Source organism: Amblyraja radiata, chromosome 2 (genome assembly GCF_010909765.2).
Source record: "Amblyraja radiata isolate CabotCenter1 chromosome 2, sAmbRad1.1.pri, whole genome shotgun sequence".
In the NCBI taxonomy this organism is placed as follows: Eukaryota; Metazoa; Chordata; class Chondrichthyes; order Rajiformes; family Rajidae; genus Amblyraja; species Amblyraja radiata.
The window spans coordinates 109,671,195-109,691,764 of NC_045957.1; the positions used below are offsets into that span (position 1 = coordinate 109,671,195).

The window sequence follows — 20,570 nt, forward strand, 5'->3', positions numbered from 1 at the left end:
TCGATCACCCGTTCACACTGGTTCTATGTTATCCCACTTTCTCATCCACTCCCTACACACTAGGGGGCAATTTACAGAGGGCCAATTAACCTATAAACCCGCACGTCTTTCGGATGTGGGAGGAAACCCGAGCACCCGGAGGAAACCCATGCGGTTACAGGGAGAACGTGCAAACTCCACACAGACAGCACCCGAGACCAGGATCGAACCTGGGTCTCCGGCGCTGTGGGGCATTAATTGTAATGCTAATACTTGGGCCTCCGCTGATATGCCGGGATGATTACCCAATATTACTGATTATTGATCCATTGTATTATTGATTATATTTTTTGCGCCCGTTCTCCTTTATCTGCACATTGTGAGCGGCTTGCTTGCATTTACTGGATAGCATGCAACAAAAGCTATTCCCTGTACCTTGCTACAGGTGGCAATAGTAAACTAACCATATAACCATATAACCATATAACAATTACAGCACGGAAACAGGCCATCTCGACCCTTCTAGTCCGTGCCGAACATGTATTCTCCCCTAGTCCCATATACCTGCGCTCAGACCATAACCCTCCATTCCTTTCCCGTCCATATAACTATCCAATTTATTTTTAAATGATAAAAACTAACCTGCCTCCACCACCTTCACTGGAAGCTTATTCCACACAGCCACCACTCTCTGAGTAAAGAAGTTCCCCCTCACGTTACCCCTAAACTTCTGTCCCTTAATTCTCAAGTCATGTCCCCTTGTTTGAATCTTCCCTACTCTCAGTGGGAAAAGCTTATCCCCGTCAACTCTGTCTATCCCTCTCATCATTTTAAAGACCTCTATCAAGTCCCCCCTTAACCTTCTGCACTCCAAAGAATAAAGCCCTAACTTGTTCAACCTTTCTCTGTAACTTAGTTGCTGAAACCCAGGCAACATTCTAATAAATCTCCTCTGTACTCTCTCTATTTTGTTGACATCCTTCCTATAATCAGGCGACCAAAATTGTACACCATACTCCAGTATTGGCCTCACCAATGCCTTGTACAATTTTAACATTACATCCCAACTTCTATACTCAATGCTCTGATTTATATAGGCCAGCACACCAAAAGCTTTCTTTACCACCCTATCTACATGAGATTCCACTTTCAGGGAACTGTGCACAGTTATTCCCAGATCCCTCTGTTCACCTGCATTCTTCAATTCCCTACCATTTACCATGTACGTCCTATTTTGATTTGTCCTGCCAAGATGTAGCACCTCACACTTATCAGCATTAAACTCCATCTGCCATCTTTCAGCCTACTCTTCCAACTGGCATAAATCTCTCTGTAGACTTTGAAAATCTACTTCATTATCCACAACCTCACCTATCTTAGTATCATCTGCATACTTACTAATCCAATTTACCACACCATTATCCAGATCATTGATGTACATGACAAACAACAGTGGACCCAACACAGATCCCTGTGGCACCCCACTAGTCACTGGCCTCCAACCTGACAAACAACCATCCACCATTACTCTCTGGCATCTCCCATTCAGCCACTGTTGAATCCATCTTGCTACTCCACCATTAATACCCAACCATTGAACCTTCTTTACCAACCTTCCATGAGGAACCTTGTCAAAGGCCTTACTGAAGTCCATATATACAACATCCACTGCTTTACCCTCATCAATTTCCTGAGTAACCTCTTCAAAAAATTCAAGAAGATTAGTCAAACATGACCTTCCAGGCACAAATCCATGTTGACTGTTCCTAATCAGACCCTGTTTATCCAGATGCTTATACATATTATCTCTAAGTATCCTTTCCATTAATTTGCCCACCACTGACGTCAAACTAACAGGTCTATAATTGCTAGGTTTACTCTTAGACCCCTTTTTAAACAATGGAACAACACGCGCAGTACGCCAATCCTCCGGTACTATTCCTGTTTCTAATGACATTTGAAATATTTCTGTCATAGCCCCTGCTATTTCTACACTAACTTCCCTCAATGTCCTAGGGAATATCCTGTCCGGACCTGGAGACTTATCCACTTTTATATTTCTCAAAAGTGTCAGTACTTCTTCTTCTTTGAATCTCATAGTTTCCATAGCTACTCTACTTGTTTCCCTTACCTCACATAATTCAATATCCTTCTCCTTGGTGAATACCGAAGAAAATAAATTGTTCAATATCTCCCCCATCTCTTTTGGCTCTGCAGATAGCTGTCCACTCTGACTCTCTAATGGACCAATTTTATCCCTCGTTATCCTTTTGCTATTAATATAGCTGTAGAAACCTTTTGGATTTACTTTCACCTTACTTGCCAAAGCAACCTCATATCTTCTTTTAGCTTTTCAAATTTATTTCTTAAGATTCTTTTTACATTCTTTATACTCCTCAGGCACCTGATTTACTCCATGCTGCCTATAATTATTGTAGATCTCTCTCTTTTTCCGAACCAAGTATCCAATTTCCCTTGAAAACCATGGCTCTTTCCAATTTTTACTATTTCCTTTCAACCGAACAGGGACATAAAGATTCTGTACTCTTAAAATTTCACCTTTAAATGTACTCCATTTCTCTTCCACATCTTTCCCATAAAACAAACTGTCCCAATTTACTCCTTTTAAATCCTTTCGCTCCTCAAAGTTAGCCTTTCTCCAATCAAAAATCTCAACCCTAGGTCCAGTTCTGACCCTCTCCATAATTATATTGAAACTAATGGTATTTAGTCAATCTAAATCAATCTATTTACATGTATGTGTGTGTTGTTGCTTTAACCGGCCTGTTAAGGTGCAGCAACTGAGAATGTCATTGATCTGATGTCGCTGCACGCAACAACTAAACACTCTTGTCTTCATTCTACACTTGAAATTACCACAATGACATTTAAACGCCATTTGGACAGGTGCACGTGCTGGTTTAAACCGATAGACACAAAGTGCTGGAGTAACTCAGCGGGTCAGGCAGCATCTCTGGAGGGAAGAAATGGGTGACGTTTCGGGTCGAGACCCTTCTTCAGACTGAAGGTCTGGTTAATTGACTTGGTATAAGTGTAAATTGTCCCTAGTGTGTGTAGGATATTGTTAATGTGCAGGGATCGCTGGTTGTTGCGGACTCGGTGGGCCGAAGGGCCTGTTTCTGCGCTGTATCTCTAAACTGAACCCTGTCCGGCTAGCAGGGTTGTGTAGGGACAAGGTGACATCTGACTGATCTCCACAAAGCCAATCACGAATCGAGCAGCGCCACAGATCAATGGGCCTCTAGTGCTTGGAGTCGGTCCACAGACACAGAGAGGAAATTAGCTGTTACTCCGGCTTTTTATGTCTGTCAGTGACTTGGAGAGTGGGCTGGACAATGAGTGACGCAGCTGGTTGCGGCTCCCCTGATCTACGCTATTCCCACGCACTTAAGGGCCTGTCCCACTGAGGTGACTCTCTAGGCGACTGTCAGGGATAGATAGGTAGATAGATAGAAGATAGATAGATTTAGCTTGTTTTCTGTGGGGGGGAGGGGGAATTGGGGGAACATTTTTCTAATCTCTTACCTCAACGGAGATACGATTTTTTTCCTATTGTATCCTCGTCCGCACTGCGGCCTAACATCGAGGAGTTTGCAGCCTTTGCTGGAGACCGAGTTCAGGAGCTCTGCCGCTGGTGTCCGCAGACTTACCATCGTGGAGTGGAGCCCACAGTCCCTTTGCCAGGGATCAACCTCTGATCTCTACCGCAGGAGCCTGTGGACTAACATCATGGGCTCGCGGTCTCTGGTCAGAGACCGACTTCAGGAGCTTTAAGCTGCAGGAGCTTCGACTGCCCCGACATTGGAGCTTCGACCACCCCTGACGCTGAAGCTTTGACTACCGGCTCTGGGTGCTTCGATCGCCCTGACTGGGGATGGTTCAACTGCCCCAACTGCGGGAGAATTAACAGGGAGAAGATTGGACTTTACGGCCTTCCATCACAATGAGGACTCGGTGTCTCGGATCACTCTATCTATCTTCAGTCTTCTAAGAGAAGCCTTTGTTCTTAACTAGGGCTCTCACAATTCTTGTCAATCATTTGAAATTGTCACTCATCCAAGGCTGTTCCCAGGCACCTTATCTTCTAAATTCAGACTATATAGCCATGAACACAAAGGGCTAGAGTAACTCAGCGGGTCAGGTAACATCTCTGAAGGACATGGATAGGTGATCTTTCGGGTTGGGCCCTTCTTCAGATTATCAGTTGTTTATCCATGTCCACCAGAGATGCTCTCTGACATGCTGAGTTACCTCAGCACTATGTATTACGCAAGATTCCAGCGTCTGGAGTTCTTTGTGTCTACAAAGCCATGAAGTTACCTTCAGCGATACTCTCACCCGATGTCGATCATGTGACCTTTTCCACTGCGCTTCTTTGTTTTTGTGGGCATAGTTTCTCTCTCTCGCTCTCTGTGTCTCCGTCTCTCTCTGTCTCTCTCGCAGCTACATATACCCCCCCCCCCCCCTCCCCTCCCCCTACCTCTTTGAGCATTTGGTTAATTGAATCACACTGAACATTGAATCTGAAGAAGGGTTTTGGCCAGAAATGTCACCTATTGCTTTTCTCCAGAGATGCTGCCTGACCCAATGATTTACTCCAGCATTTTGTGTCTAAATTTGGTGTAAACCAGCATCTGCAGTTCATTCCTACACACTGAACATTGGCTGTATTTCATCTGGTATGATGCAGATATCTGAGTCATCACCATGTTGAAATAAGCAGTTTTTTAATCCATTGCAAGTAGTCAGGGCAGAGCCAAACTTCAGTAATATATTTGTGTAAGCATTTGCCCAAATTTTCCTTTAATCCCTCTGTAACCATGATGGAAATCAATCAATTTGATTTTATCTATGCTGGCAGTTACGTGTGGGTCAATACAAGGTAGTATGGCTAATATGGCATATCCGAATGCCATACTTGTATTTCTTTAATGAAGTAATGATTCAATATTCCCCTTTCCATTTCCAAGTGACTGTGCAGATGATGACGCTGAGGGTCCTAGTCTCCACCGTACAATTTGAATCCACGCAGAGTATGTTCATTAATTTACAATAGACAATAGGTGCAGGAGTAGGCCATTCGGCCCTTCGAGCCAGCACCACCATTCAATGTGATCATGGCTGATCATCCACAATCAGAACCTCGTTCCTGCCTTCTCCCCATATCCCCTGACTTGACTATCTTTGAGAGCCCTATCAAGCTCTCTCTTGAAAGTATCCAGAGAACCGGCCTCCACCGTCCTCTGAGGCAGAGAATTCTACAGACTCACAACTCTCTGTGGAAAAAGTGTTTCCTCATCTCCGTTCTAAATGCCTTACCACTTATTTTAAAATGTGGCCCTTGGTCCTGGACGCCCCCAACATCGGGAACATATTTCCTGCCTGCAGCGTGTCCAAAACCTTAATAATCTTATATGTTTCAATAAGATCCCCTCTCATCCTAAATTCCAGAGTATAGAAGCCCAGCTGCTCTATTCTCTCAGCATATGACAGTTCCGCCATCCCGGGAATTAACCTTGTGAACCTACGCTGCACTCCCTCAATAGCAATAATGTCCTTCCTCAAATTATTGGACCAAAACTGCACACAATACTCCAGGTGTGGTCTCGTTGGGGCCCTGTACAACTGCAGAAGGACCTCTTTGCTACTATACTCAACTCCTCTTGTTATGAATCAACTCCTCTTGTTGCACTTTGGGAGACCACATGTAAGCGGAAAATCTACAATTAATGTCATGACCCTTAACAACACTTATGTACAAAGGGATCTTGAGGTATAAGTCCATAACTCCCTGAAAATAACTACACTATTAGATAGAGGGGCAATGAAGGCATATGGCATGCTTATTTTCATGTCCGGTCTAATTCTTAGCATTGAGTTTTAGTCAGCAAGCTATGATGCAGCTTTATAGGACTTTGGTGAGGCCACAATTGGAGTATTGCATGCAGTATTAGTCGCCCCATTATAAGAAAGATGTGGAGGCTTTAGAAATGGTGCAGAGGAGGTATACCAGAATGATGCCTGGTATTAGCGACAGGAGTGATAGGACAGACATGGATTATTTTCTCTGGAATGTCAGAGATTGAGGGGAAACCTAACAGAAGCATATAAAATAACGATAGGTATAGACCAGGCAGACTGTCAGACCATTTTTCCCAGGATGGAAATATCAAATACTCGAGGCATCGTTTTTAGGTGAGAGGGGCAAAGTTTAAAGATGTGTGGGACAATGTTTTTCACAGAGATGAGTGCCTGGAGTGAACTCATGGATGGCAGTGGAGGCTGATATGATAGCGGTATTTAAGATTTTGAACAGGCATATGTATATGCAGGAAATGAAGGGATTTAGATTATGTGCAGGCAGATAAGAGTTGGTCTTGGCACAATGTTTGGCATAGACATTGTGGGCCAATCAACCTATTTGCTGTATTTTTCTATGTTCAACGTTCTATGAGTAACTATTTGAAATGATTGGGTTAAGAGTCAAGATAGCCCTCGGCTAGAACAAAAGCTACCTTTAGAAGATTGAAGGAAAAATCATATAAAAAGGTGGTCTGAGACATCCTGGGAGGAACCATCACAAGGAGAGCTCTTTTAAACTCTGCCCCTCCCACTTTATAAGTATGCCCTCTAGTATTTATTTTTTCCATCCTGGAAAAAAGCTTCTGACTGTCTATTCAATCTATGCCTGTCATAGAAACATAGAAACATAGAAATTAGGTGCAGGAGTAGGCCATTCGGCCCTTCGAGCCTGCACCGCCATTCAATATGATCATGGCTGATCATCCAACTTAGCATCCTGTACCTGCCTTCTCTCCATACCCCCTGATCCCTTTAGCCACAAGGGCCACATCTAACTCCCTCTTAAATATAGCCAATGAACTGGCCTCAACTACCCTCTGTGGCAGAGAGTTCCAGAGATTCACCACTCTCTGTGTGAAAAAAGTTTTTCTCATCTCGGTTTTAAAGGATTTCCCCCTTATCCTTAAGCTGTGACCCCTTGTCCTGGACTTCCCCAACATCGGGAACAATCTTCCTGCATCTAGCCTGTCCAACCTCTTAAGAATTTTGTAAGTTTCTATAAGATCCCCTCTCAATCTCCTAAATTCTAGAGAGTATAAACCAAGTCTATCCAGTCTTTCTTCATAAGACAGTCCTGACATCCCAGGAATCAGTCTGGTGAACCTTCTCTGCACTCCCTCTATGGCAATAATGTCCTTCCTCAGATTTGGAGACCAAAACTGTATGCAATACTCCAGGTGTGGTCACACCAAGACCCTGTTCAACTGCAGTAGAACCTTCCTGCTCCTATACTCAAATCCTTTTGCTATGAAAGCTAACATACCATTCGCTTTCGTCACTGCCTGCTGCACCTGCATGCCTACTTTCAATGACTGGTGTACCATGACACCCAGGTCTCGCTGCATCTCCCCTTTTCCTAATCGGTCACCATTTAGATAATAGTCTGCTTTCCTGTTTTTGCCACCAAAATGGATAACCTCACATTTATCCACATTATACTGCATCTGCCAAACATTTGCCCACTCACCCAGCCTATCCAAGTCACCTTGCAGCCTCCTAGCATCCTCCTCACAGCTAACACTGCCCCCCAGCTTAGTGTCATCCGCAAACTTGGAGATATTGACCTCAATTCCCTCATCCAGATCATTAATATATATTGTAAATAGCTGGGGTCCCAGCACTGAGCCTTGCGGTACTCCACTAGTCACTGCCCGCCATTGTGAAAAGGACCCGTTTACTCCTACTCTTTGCTTCCTGTTTGCCAGCCAGTTCTCTATCCACATCAATACTGAACCCCAATGCCGTGTGCTTTAAGTTTGTATACTAATCTCTTATGTGGGACCTTGTCGAAAGCCTTCTGGAAGTCTAGATACACCACATCCACTGGTTCTCCCCTATCCACGCTACTAGTTACATCCTCGAAAAATTCTATAAGATTCGTCAGACATGATTTACCTTTCGTTAATCCATGCTGACTTTGTCCAATGATTTCACCACTTTCCAAATGTGCTGCTATCCCATCTTTAATAACTGACTCTAGCAGTTTCCCCACTACCGATGTTAGACTAACTGGTCTGTAATTCCCCGTTTTCTCTCTCCCTCCCTTCTTAAAAAGTGGGGTTACGTTTGCTACCCGCCAATCCTCAGGAACTAATCCAGAATCTAAAGAGTTTTGAATGATTATTACTAATGCATCCACTATATCTGGAGCTACTTCCTTAAGTACTCTGGGATGCAGCCTATCAGGCCCTGGGGATTTATCGGCCTTTAATCCATTCAATTTACCCAACACCACTTCCCGACTAACCTGGATTTCACTCAATTCCTCCAACTCCTTTGACCCGCGGTCCCCTGCTATTTCCAGCAGATTATTTATGTCTTCCTTAGTGAAGACGGAACCAAAGTAGTTATTCAATTGGTCCGCCATATCCTTGTTCCCCATGATCAACTCACCTGTTTCTGACTGCAAGGGACCTACATTTGTTTTAACTAATCTTTAAAAACTTTTGCAGTCAGATTTTATGTTCCCTGCCAGTTTTCTTTCATAATCTATTTTTCCTTTCCTAATTAAGCCCTTTGTCCTCCTCTGCTGGTCTCTGAATTTCTCCCAGTCCTCTGGTATGCTGCTTTTTCTGGCTAATTTGTACGCATCATCCTTCGCTTTGATACTATCCCTGATCTCCCTTGTTATCCACGGATGCACTACCTTCCCTGATTTATTCTTTTGCCGAACTGGGATGAACAATTTTTGTAGTTCATCCATGCAGTCTTTAAATGTCTTCCATTGCATATCCACCGTCAACCCTTTTAGAATTAATTGCCAGTCAATCTTGGCCAATTCACGTCTCATACCCTCAAAGTTACCTTTCTTTAAGTTCAGAACCATTGTTTCTGAATTAACAATGTCACTCTCCATCCTTATGAAGAACTCAACCATATTATGGTCACTCTTGCCCAAGGGGGCACGTACAACAAGACTGCTAACTAACCCTTCCTCATTACTCAATACCCAGTCTAAAATAGCCTGCTCTCTCGTTGGTTCCTCTACATGTTGATTTAGATAACTATCCCGCATACATTCCAAGAAATCCTCTTCCTCAGCACCCCTGCCAATTTGATTCACCCAATCTATATGTAGATTGAAGTCACCCAATATAACTGTTTTGCCTTTGTCGCACGCATTTCTAATTTCCTGTTTGATACCATCTCCAACTTCACTACTACTGTTAGGTGGCCTGTACACAACACCCACCAGCGTTTTCTGCCCCTAAGTGTTTCGCAGCTCTACCCATACCGATTCCACATCCTCCAAACTAATGTCCTTCCTTTCCATTGCGTTAATCTCCTCTCTAACCAGCAACGCTACCCCACCTCCTTTTCTTTTCTCTCTATCCCTCCTGAATATTGAATATCCCTGGATGTTCAGCTCCCAGCCTTGGTCACCCTGGAGCCATGTCTCCGTGATCCCAACTATATCATAATCATTAATGACTATCTGCACGTTCAACTCATCCACCTTATTACGAATACTCCTTGCATTGAGACACAAAGCCTTCAGGCTTGTTTTTACAACGCTCTTACCCCTTATACAATTATGTTGAAAAGTGGCCCTTTTTGATTTTTGCCCTGGTTTTGTCTGCCTGCCACTTTTACTTTTCACCATGCTACCTATTGCTTCTATCCTCATTTTACACCCCCCTGCCTCTCTGCTCTTGTACCCATCCCCCTGCCACATTAGTTTAAATCCTCCCCGACAGCACTAGCAAACACTCCCCCAAGGACATTGGTTCCATTCCAGCCCAGGTGCAGACTGTCCTGTTTGTACTGGTCCCACCTCCCCCAGAACTGGTTCCAATGCCCTAAAAATTTGAATCCCTCCCCCTTGCACCATTTTTCAAGCCACGTATTCATCTGCAATATCCTCCTATTTCTACTCTGACTGGCCCGTGGCACTGGTAGTAATCCAGAGATTATTACCTTTAAAACCGTGTAAAACTTTGGGCATGATTCTGGGGCGTCCAATAATTTGTCAGGTTAAACAGGGGCTGACACTTTTCCAGTCAAAATCGCAAGCAATATTAGAGAAGGGATATGGCTGGGACATGAACATATTCCACCTTATGTCATAGAAAGTAGTCAGGGATTAATAGGTACAGCTGAGAATTAATGCAGACAGACAGATTGGATTGTTGTTAGTTCATACACTGTATAACTGAAAGGTAATCTAGCCAAGAATATGGAGGATAGCAGGACGTTGGCAGGACTTTCATATGAAGAAAGACTGGATAGACTCGGCTTGTACTCACTAGAATTTAGAAGATTGAGGGGGGATCTTATAGCAACTTACAAAATTCTTAAGGGGTTGGACAGGCTAGATGCAGGAAGATTGTTCCCGATGTGGGGGAAGTCCAGGACAAGGGGTCACAGTTTAAGGATAAAGGGGAAATCTTTTAGGATCGAGATGAGAAAAACATTTTTCACACAGAGAGTGGTGAATCTGTGGAATTCTCTGCCACAGAAAGTAGTTGAGGCCAGTTCATTGGTTATATTTAAGAGGGAGTTAGATGTGGCCCTTGTGGCTAAAGGGATCAGGAGGTATGGAGAGAAGGCAGGTACAGGATACTGAGTTGGATGATCAGCCATGATCATATTGAATGGCGGTGCAGGCTCGAAGGGCCGAATGGCCTACTCCTGCACCTATTTTCTATGTTTCTATAGTAAAAGCTTCTTGAGGTATGTGAAGAGAAAAAAATTAGTTAAGACCAAACTTGGACCCTAGAAGACTGAAAAATGTGAATTTATTATCAGGAGCAAGGAAATGGCAGACGAGTTGAACAGGTACTTTGGATCCGTCCTCACTAAGGAAGACACAAAAAATCTCCCTGAAGTACTTGTGGCCAGAGGATCGAGGGTGACAGAGGAACTGAAGGAAATTGACGTTAGGCAGGAAATGGTGTTGAGCAGACTGATGGGGCTGAAGGCTGATAAATCCCCAGGGCCTGATGGTCTGCATCCCAGGGTACTTAGGAAGTGGCTCTAGAAATTGTGGATGCATTGGTGATCATCTTCCAATGATCTATAGATTCAGGATCAGTTCCTGTCGATTGGAGGGTAGCTAATGCTATCCCACTTTTTAAGAAATGCGGGAGAAAGAAAACAGTGAATTATAGACCAGTTAGCCTGACATCAGTGGTAGGGAAGATGCTGGAGTCAAATATAAAAGATGAAATAGCGGCACATTTGGATAGCAGTAACAGGATCGGTTCATGTCAGCATGGATTTACGAAGGGGAAATCATGCTTGACTAATCATCTGGAATTTTTTGAGGATGTAACTAGGATAATGGACAGGAGAGAGCCAGTGGATGTAGTGCACCTGTACTTTCAGAAAGCATTTCATAAGGTCCCACATAGGAAATTAGTGGGCAAAATTAGAGCACATGGTATTGGGGGTAGGGTACTGACATGGCTAGAAAATTGGTTGACAGACAGGAAACAAAGAGTAGGGATTAACGGGTCCCTTTCAGAATGGCAGGCAGTCACTAGTGGGGGACTGCAAGGCTCGGTGCTGGCACCACAGCTATTTACAATATACATTAATGATTTAGATGAAGGGATTAAAAGTAATATTAGCAAATTTGCAGATGACACAAAGCTAGGTGGCATTGTGAACTGTCAGGGGGATGCTATAAGGATGCAAGGTGACTTGGGCAGGTTGGGTGAGTGGGCAGATGTATGGCAGATGCAGTTTAATGTGGATAAATGTGAGGTTATCCACTTTGGTAGCAAAAACAGGAAGGCAGATTATTATCTGAATGGAGTCAAGTTGGAAAAAGGGGAAGTACAAAGAGATTTGTGGGTCCTTGTTCATCAGTCACTGAAAGTAAGCGTAGTTGGCCTTTATAAAGGGCCTGTCCCACTTTCACGACGAGATTCACGACATTTTTTACTCGTGGACATTTTTCATCAGACTAGAAAAACGCTCCGACCTACTTGATGCCATGAGTACCTGGGGCTAGCATCACAACCTACCTACGACCTACCTATGATCCCCTACGACCTCGTGACGACCATGCTGCGAGTATGAGTCAAGGGCAAACTCAGCAGATGTCGTGAATTAGGTCGTGAAAGTGGGACAGGCCCTAAACAAGTATCTCCAAATTTGAGGAAGGATATTCTTGCTTTTGAGGGAGTGCAGCATAGGTTCACAAGGTTAATTCCCGGGATGGCGGAACCTATTGGCTACCTCACACTTGCGCCTTCCCCCTGTGAGCACGTGAGTTTGCTCCTGGTGCTCCAAAATATGTGCGTGTTGGTAGGTTAATTGGCCAGTGTAAATTGGACCAGGGATGTAGGTATATGGTAGAACCTGTGAGGAGTTGATGGAATGTTGGGAGAATAAAATGGCATTAGCATAAAATTAGTGAAATTGGTCAACCTGAACTTGGCGGGTAAATCAAGGCGATCATGAAACAATCTTTCCATCTAGAACTTAAGGAGGAACAGTCTGTGAAACCTGTGCACTTTATTAAGGCTGGCATCACTGAAATCTGTTCCAGCTACAAAATTCCTCCCCGTTCGGTTTTCGGTCAGTTTCAACCGTACAAGATAGACATAACTCACAATATTAAGGGGTATGGAAATAATAATGGTTCTGATCGGTTATTTCATTCATCTGATTTACACTTCTTGAGCTGGTGAAGTGAGTGAAGGAAGATGTGTGTACGTCAGTCCCATGATCAGAAATTACATCGACAGAAATAGTTTGTGTCTTAAAATCCAAACTTTGGGATCTACTACTACTACATTTGCATATTGTTTCTAACTGTAGACTTTGCTCACCTTTTACACTATGTCAATTGTTTTTTTTTGCTCTTAGGTTTGCTGAGAAGGATTATATTGATCTGTTCAAGGTACTTCAGAAATGTAGATGGGTAAGGAACAAAAAAGAGCACAAGAATTTGAGGTAATTTGTCAACTTTATCATTTCTGAAATGTAACAACTGCATTTAAACTATTCATGAAAACAAATTAATGATCGAGTCGAGTCGCAGGTAGATCGGGTGGTCAAAAATGCATTTGGCACTTTGGCCTTCATCAGTCAGAGTATTGAGTATAGAGTTGGGAAGTCATGTTGTAGTTGTATAAGACGTTGGTGAGACCGCATTTAGAGTATTGTGTCAGTTCTGGGCACTATGTTATAGGAAAGATATTGTCAAGCTTGAAAGGGTTCAGAAAAGATTTACGAGGATGTCGCCAGGACTAGAGGGTGTGAGCTATATGGAGAGGTTGAGGAAGCTGGGTCTCTATTCCATGGAGCTCAGGAGGATGAGGGGAGATCTTAGATATATACAAAATCATAAGAGGAATAGATCGGGTAGATGCACAGAGTCTTTTGCCCAGTTGAGGAATCGAGGACTAGAGGACATAGGTTCAAGGTGAAGGGGAAAAGATTTCATAGGAATCCGAGGGGTAGCTTTATCACACAAAGGGTGGTGGGTGTATGGAACAAGCTGCCAGAGGAGGTAATTGAGGCTGGGACTATCCCATCTTTTAAGAAACAGTTAGGCAGGTACATGCATAGGCCAGGTTTGGAGGGATATGGACTATGCACAGGCAAGTGGGACGAGTGTAGCCAGGACATTGTTGGCCGATGTGGGCGAATTGGGCCGAAGGGCCTGTTTCCACACTGTATCACTCTAAATGGTGGGTTTACTCTGAGTGTTCCAGTTTCATCTCACATTCCACAGATAGTCATACAGCATGAAAACAGGCCCTTTGACCCAACATATTCATGCCAACCAAGACGTCTACCTTAGCTTATCCCATTTACAGTGGCTTGCAAAAGTAATCATACCCCTTGAACTTTTCCACATTTTGTCACGTTACAACCACAAACGTAAATGTATTTTATTCGGATTTTATGTGATAGACCAACACAAAGTGGCGCATAATTGTGAATGACAATAAATTTGTATTGTATTGTATTGTATTGTAAAATGATACATGGTTTTCAAATTTTTTTACAAATAAAAAACTGAAAAGTGTGGCGTGCAAAAGTATTCAGCCCCCTTTACTCTGATACCCTAAATAAAATCCAGTGCAACCAATTGCCTTCAAAAGTCACCTAATTATTAAATAGAGTCCACTTGTGTGTAATCTAATCTCAGTATAAATACAGCTGTTCTGTGAAGGCCTCGGAGGTTTGTTAGAGAACATTAATGAACAAACAGCATCATGAAGCCCAAGGAACACACCAGACAGGTCAGGGATAAAGTTGTGGAGAAGTTTAAAGCAGGGTTAGGTTATAAAAAAATATCCCAAGCTTTGAACATCTCATGGAGCACTGTTCAATCCATCAACCGAAAATGGTAAGAGTATGGCACAACTGCAAACCTACCAAGACATGGCCGTCCACCTAAACTGACAGGCCGGGCAAGGAGAGCATTGATCAGAGAAGCAGCCAAGAGGCCCATGGTAACTCTGGAGGAGCTGCAGAGATCCACAGCTCAGGTGGGAGAATCTGTCCACAGGACAACTATTAGATTAGATAGATATTAGATATAATTTATTGCCACACAGCCAGGCTGGTGGACATTTGGGTTGTCAGCAGCGATACAATAATAAAGAACACACAACCACAATAAAACTGTAACACAAACATCCACCACAGCATTCATCACTGTGGTGGAAGGCACAAAATTTGGCCAGTCCTCCTCCATTTCCCCCCCGTGGTCAGGACCAGAGTCCAGAGTCAGTCCAGGATCGGCTCTTCCTCACCGGAGACCGCGGTTTTAAGTTGTTGTAGGCCGCAGGCCGGCGGTCAAGATTTAAAGTCCCCGCCGCAGCCAGAAGCACCGTAGACTGCAGGGCCGGCGGTAGAAGCTCCCCTCCAGGGGTGATGGTAAGTCCATGCCGGACCCGCGGTAGAAGTCGGCCGCGGGCCGGCAGTGATGGCTTCTTCTTCCCCCGGGTCCCCAACATGAGATCCCGGGCTGTAGACGCCGCACCAGCTGGAGCTCTGCTGACCGCGGCTTCAGGCTGCCGGCTGCCCCGGGCCAGCGAAACGGAGCGCTCTCCTCCAGTGAGGGCTCACCCGCTCCATGTCGAGAGTCCACGCTGCGCCCGCCGCTGAAGCCCCGGGCGCGTTTCCGGTTTTAGTCGTGCACTCCACAAATCGGGCCTTTATGGAAGAGTGGCAAGAAGAAAGCCATTGTTGGAAAAAAAGCCATACGAAGTCCCGTTTGCAGTTTGCCACAAGCCATGTGGGGGACTCAGCAAACATGTGGAGGAAGGTGCTCTGGTCAGATGAGACCAAAATTGAAGTTTTTGGCCTAAATGCAAAACGCTATGTGTGGCGGAAAACTAACACTGCACATCAACCTGAGCACACCATCCCCACTGTGAAACATGGTGGTGGCAGCATCATGCTGTGGGGATGCTTTTCTTCAGCAGGGACAGGGAAGCTGGTCAGAGTTGATGGGAAGATAGATGGAGCCAAATACAGGGCAATCTTGGAAGAAAACCTGTTAGAGTCTGCAAAAGACTTGAGACTGGGGCGGAGGTTCACCTTCCAGCAGGACAACGACCATAAACATACAGCCAGAGCTACAATGGAATGGTTTAGATCAAAGCATATTCATGTGTTAGAATGGCCCAGTCAAAGTTCAGACCTAAATCCAATTGAGAATCTCTGGCAAGACTTGAAAATTGCTGTTCACAGACGCTCTCCATCCAATCTGACTGAGCTTGAGCTATTTTGCAAAGAAGAATGGGCAAAAATTTCAGTCTCTGGATGTGCAAAGCTGGTAGAGACATACCCCAAAAGACTTGCAGCTGTAATTGCAGCGAAAGGTGGTTCTACAAAGTATTGACTCAGGGGGGCTGAATACTTTTGCACGCCACAATTTTCAGTTTTTTATTTGTAAAAAAATTAGAAAACCATGTATCATTTTCCTTCCACTTCACAATTATGTGCCACTTTGTGTTGGTCTATCACATAAAATCCCAATAAAATACATTTACGTTTGTGGTTGTAACGTGACAAAATGTGGAGATGTTCAAGGGGTATGAATACTTTTTCAAGCCACTGTACCTGCATTTGGCCCATTTCCATCTAAATCCTTCTTTTCCGTGTAATTGTCCAAATGTTTAGTTTAGTTTAGACATACAGCATGGATACAGGCCCTTCGGCCTACCGAGTCCGTGTCAACCAGCGATCCCTGCACACTTACACTACCGTACACACTAGGGACAATTTTACAATTATACCAAGCCAATTAACCTACAAACCTGTACGTCTTTGGAGTGTGGGTGGAAATGGGTGATCCCGGAGAAAACCCACTCAGGTCATGGGGAGAACATATAAACTCCGTGCAGGCAAGCATCCATAGTCAAGATCGAACCCTGGTATCTGGCGCTGGAAGGCAGCAACTCTACCGCTGATCCACCATGCTGTATTTTAAAGGTTGTGATTATTTCTACCTCTCGCACTTCCTCAGGCAACTCATTCCATGTACCCACTACCTTCTGTTGACCATCCATCGCCTTTAAACCTATCCCTCTTACCTTAAATCAATAATTTATAGTTTTAGATTTTGGCCATACACTTTATCTAGGCCTGTCATCTATATAATTAAAAGTCTCATCTTGACCATTTCCTGTCTGCGCTGTATATTGATTTTAGAAAAACCCTGCCATATAACGCTATAATTTTTGGCCATATTACTTGCAGTCCTCCTCCGCTGAGCAGGCCCTGAGGATTTTTCCCATTGATTAAAAAAAAAAAAGTTATGAGTGTTTAATATACCTTGAGAACCTCTCGCCTGCCAATCACCACAATGAAGGTAATGCACCATCCGGGGGGGGGGGGGGGGGGGGGGGTTACCTTCATTACAGCAGGACTATAAAACCCCAGATGCCTGAACATGACTCGGTCAGTCTGCAAGATCGTGAGGGAGAGGCTAGGACTCTCATTCTAGGCAATTTCTTGAAAATGAAATGAGTTGCTTGCCCTGCCCTGTGCTTGAAACTGCAATGGAAATGAAATGAAAATGCAATGAGCTGTTTGGCCTGCCCTGTGCTTGAAACTGCAAAGGCAATGGAAATGAAGTGAAAATTCTATGTGCTGTTTGGCTTGTCCTGCCCTGTGCTTGATACTGCAATGGCAATGGAAATGAAGTGAAAATGCAATGAGTTGTTTGACTTGGCCTGCCCTGTGCTTGAACTGCAATGGCAATGGAAATGAAGTGAAAATGCAATGAGCTGTTTGGCTTGGCCTGCCCTGTGCTTGAAACTGCAATGGCAATGGAAGTGGTGAAAATGCAATCAGCTGTTTGGCTTGGCCTGCCCTGCGTTTGAAACTGCAATGCCAATGGAAGTGAAGTAAAAATGCAATCAGCTGTTTGGCTTGGCCTGCCCTGTGTTTGCAACTGCAATGGCAATGGAAGTGAAGTGAAAATGCAATCAGCTGTTTGGCTTGGCCTGCCCTGTGCTTGAAACTGCAATGGAAATGAAATGAAAATGCAATGAGCTATTCGGCCTGCCTTGTGCTTGAAATGAAATTGAAATGAAATGAAATGAGTTGTTTGGCCTGCCTGAAACCACTAATTTCGGCCTGAGTGACTGAGCTGGCAGCCCACTAGGTCTGAGTGACTGAGCTGCCAGCCCACCAGGTCTGAGTGACTGAGCTGCCAGCCCACCAGGTCTGAGTGACTGAGCTGCCAGCCCACCAGTCCTGAGTGACTGAGCTGCCAGCTCACCAGGCCTGAGTGACTGAGCTGCCACTCACCAGGCCTGAGTGACTGAGCTGCCAGCCCACCCAAGCCTGAGTGACTGAGCTGCAGCCCACCAGGCCTGAGTGACTGAGTTGCCAGCCCACCAGGCCTGAGTGACTGAGCTGCCAGCCCAAGAATCCATTCCGCCCACAATGTCCATACTAGCTCTCTGGAAACCAGTCTCTACGGCCCATAACACCCATACTAGCACCCCCACTGGCCACCAATATTGGAATTGGTGGAGAGGTGGAATATTGCGTTGGGGGACCAGCCCTCCCGTGTGGGACCCAACGGGTCCCACTTAATCTGGTCATTTTATAAATTTCTCGATGGTCACCCTTTGTTCCAGGGGAAACAGGGAAAAGATATGTCGCTTGGTAGGTCAGTAGCCATTGAATTGACTACTGACTACTACAAGACCACTTGCCATGCCACGAACATCAATTCATGATATTTCAAGGTCATGAGGTCGTAAGTGATAGGAGCAGAATTAGGTAATTCGGTCCATCAAGTCGACACCATGCAATCATGGCTGATCTATCCCTCCCTCCTAACCCTATTCTCCTGCCTTCTCCCCATAACACTTGACACACTACTAACTCATGGCTATTCCTTCAAATTCCATTTCAAGCAGAGTGCAGGCCACCAAATTCAATTTCATGACATTTCAAGCAGAGTGCAGGCCACCAAATTCAATTTCATAGCATTTCCAGCAGAGTGTTGGTCACCAAATTCAATTTCATATATTTTCAAGCAGAGTGCAGGCTACCAAATTGCCAAACAACTCATTGCATTGTCATTCAGGGCTAACAAATCATTTATTGCAAGTCATTGCAGACTCACAGTTCAGTTGATTCACAGCTTAGAATCATAGTTGTGGACTCTCCCTCGCGAACTTCCATAGTGACCGACTCACGTCCAGGCATCCGGGATTTTATAGTGCTGCCCCCCCGGAAGGGGCGTTACCTTCATCGTGGTGATCAGCTGATCTCAAGATTTTTTAAACACTCATAACTTTTTTATTTTTCATCGATCGGAAACCTCCTCAAGGCTGCCTCAGCGGAGGAGGACTGTGAGTAAGATGGCTAAAAATCATAGCGATATATGGTAGCGTTTTTTTCTAAAATCAAAATGCAGCGCAGACAGAAAGTGGTCAAGATGTGACTTTTAGTTATTTGGAGAGAATTGCCTGCTACACAAGTAAAGTATGACACAAAGTTATAGGCGTTCTGGCGGCGGCGACCTGGATCCGGGGCTCGGCCGCGGGCCAGTGGAGGACAATGTCGGGAGCTCACAGGTCACAGGCTGGTGCCTGTTTTTCCGGAGCACCCGTTGCAACAGCTGCGGGCAGCTTCGACCACCCCCGGGCCGCGGAGCTTGAACCGCGGGACTGATGCCATCGCCCGGTGGGGTATCGCCTCGGCGCAGAGGGAGAAGAGGAGGGAAGAGACAGTAACTCTAAGACTTTTGCCTCCATCACAGTGAGGAGGTGTTTGGTGAACTCACTGTGGTGGATGTTAATTTGTGTTTATTGTGTTTTGTTATTATTACATGTATGGCTGCAGGCAACAGCATTTCGTTCAGACCGAAAGGTCTGAATGACAAATAAAGGATTCAATTCAATTCAATTCAATTCTTGCTGGCACATGCTTGTCAAATTACTTAGGTGAAGTGAAACAATTTAAAAATAGGTCTCTATTAAATGTATTTTCAATCAGATTGCTGGAATATTGCTAGGGAAAATTAGTCCATGATGTTCATAATTCAATAACTTCCATGTTTATTTACTATACTATAGAAAGGGAGCTATATAAACTCCCTTGAGTCTAAACCAGTTAAAATCCAATAAATGTCATTGTTGTAATGTGAGAAATATAATAGTGAGAAATATAATAGTAAATTCATGGATAGCAACCTCTCACAAATGGCAATAATATTCTTTATTGCAGTTAAAATGTTTAAGGGATAAATATTGGTCAGGACTCTGGAGATACCATTGATACCATGGGATAATGAAGCGCTCTGGGGCCTAAGACATGCAAATGTAGCTCAGTTTCTTCTAAAATGTTACCATTCCCTCACAATGGTTGAGTCTTAGTGTCATACAGTGTGGAAACAGGCCCTTCAGCCCAACTTGCTCACACTGACCAATATGTCCCATCTACACTAGTCCCACCTGCCTGCGTTTGCCCTATATCCCTCTAAACTTGTCCTATCAATGTACCTGTCTAATTGCTTCTTAAACACTGTGATAGTCCCTTCCTCAACTACCTGATCTGGCAGCTCGTTCCATCCACCCACCACCATTTGTGTGAAAATGTTACTCCTCAGAGTCTTATAAAATCTTTTTCCCTTCACCTTAAACCTATGCCTTCTGGTTCACGATTCCCCAACTCTGGGCAAGAGGTTCTGTGCGTCCACCTGATCTAGTCCTCTCATGATTTTATACATGGTGATTTCATACATGGTTTATATGATGTCTCAGCATTTCCCCTCATTCACCCACGAAGGCAGGGAAGTTGTCAGTTACTTTATCTAATCAACTGCTTTACTAAATAACATAACTTGCAGAGACACATGCAGTATTCTTACAAAGTGCTCATCAGTATACAGGAAACTGATTTCAGTAATATTTATATGGAAATGATGCATTCACAAGACAGACATCAGTTGTTCCATGTTCCAATATGCAGTGTGCTGTGTGATGGTATCAGTTTTGACTGAAATTGGGACCGGAAAGGGAATCATGTGGCGGTCCCTGGGGGTTAGGCCA

General features: G+C 44.3%; 1 protein-coding gene across 1 annotated transcript in view; it reads left to right on the top strand.

Moving 5' to 3' along the window:
- The window catches only part of LOC116966926 (alpha-2,8-sialyltransferase 8F-like), a 124,596-nt gene that overhangs the window by 38,758 nt on the left and 65,268 nt on the right, over nt 1–20,570 (top strand). Inside the window, exon 3 of the mRNA XM_033013309.1 lies at nt 12,901–12,987. Within this exon, the coding sequence (XP_032869200.1) occupies nt 12,901–12,987 (87 nt within the window). The remainder of the gene's footprint in view (nt 1–12,900; nt 12,988–20,570) is intronic.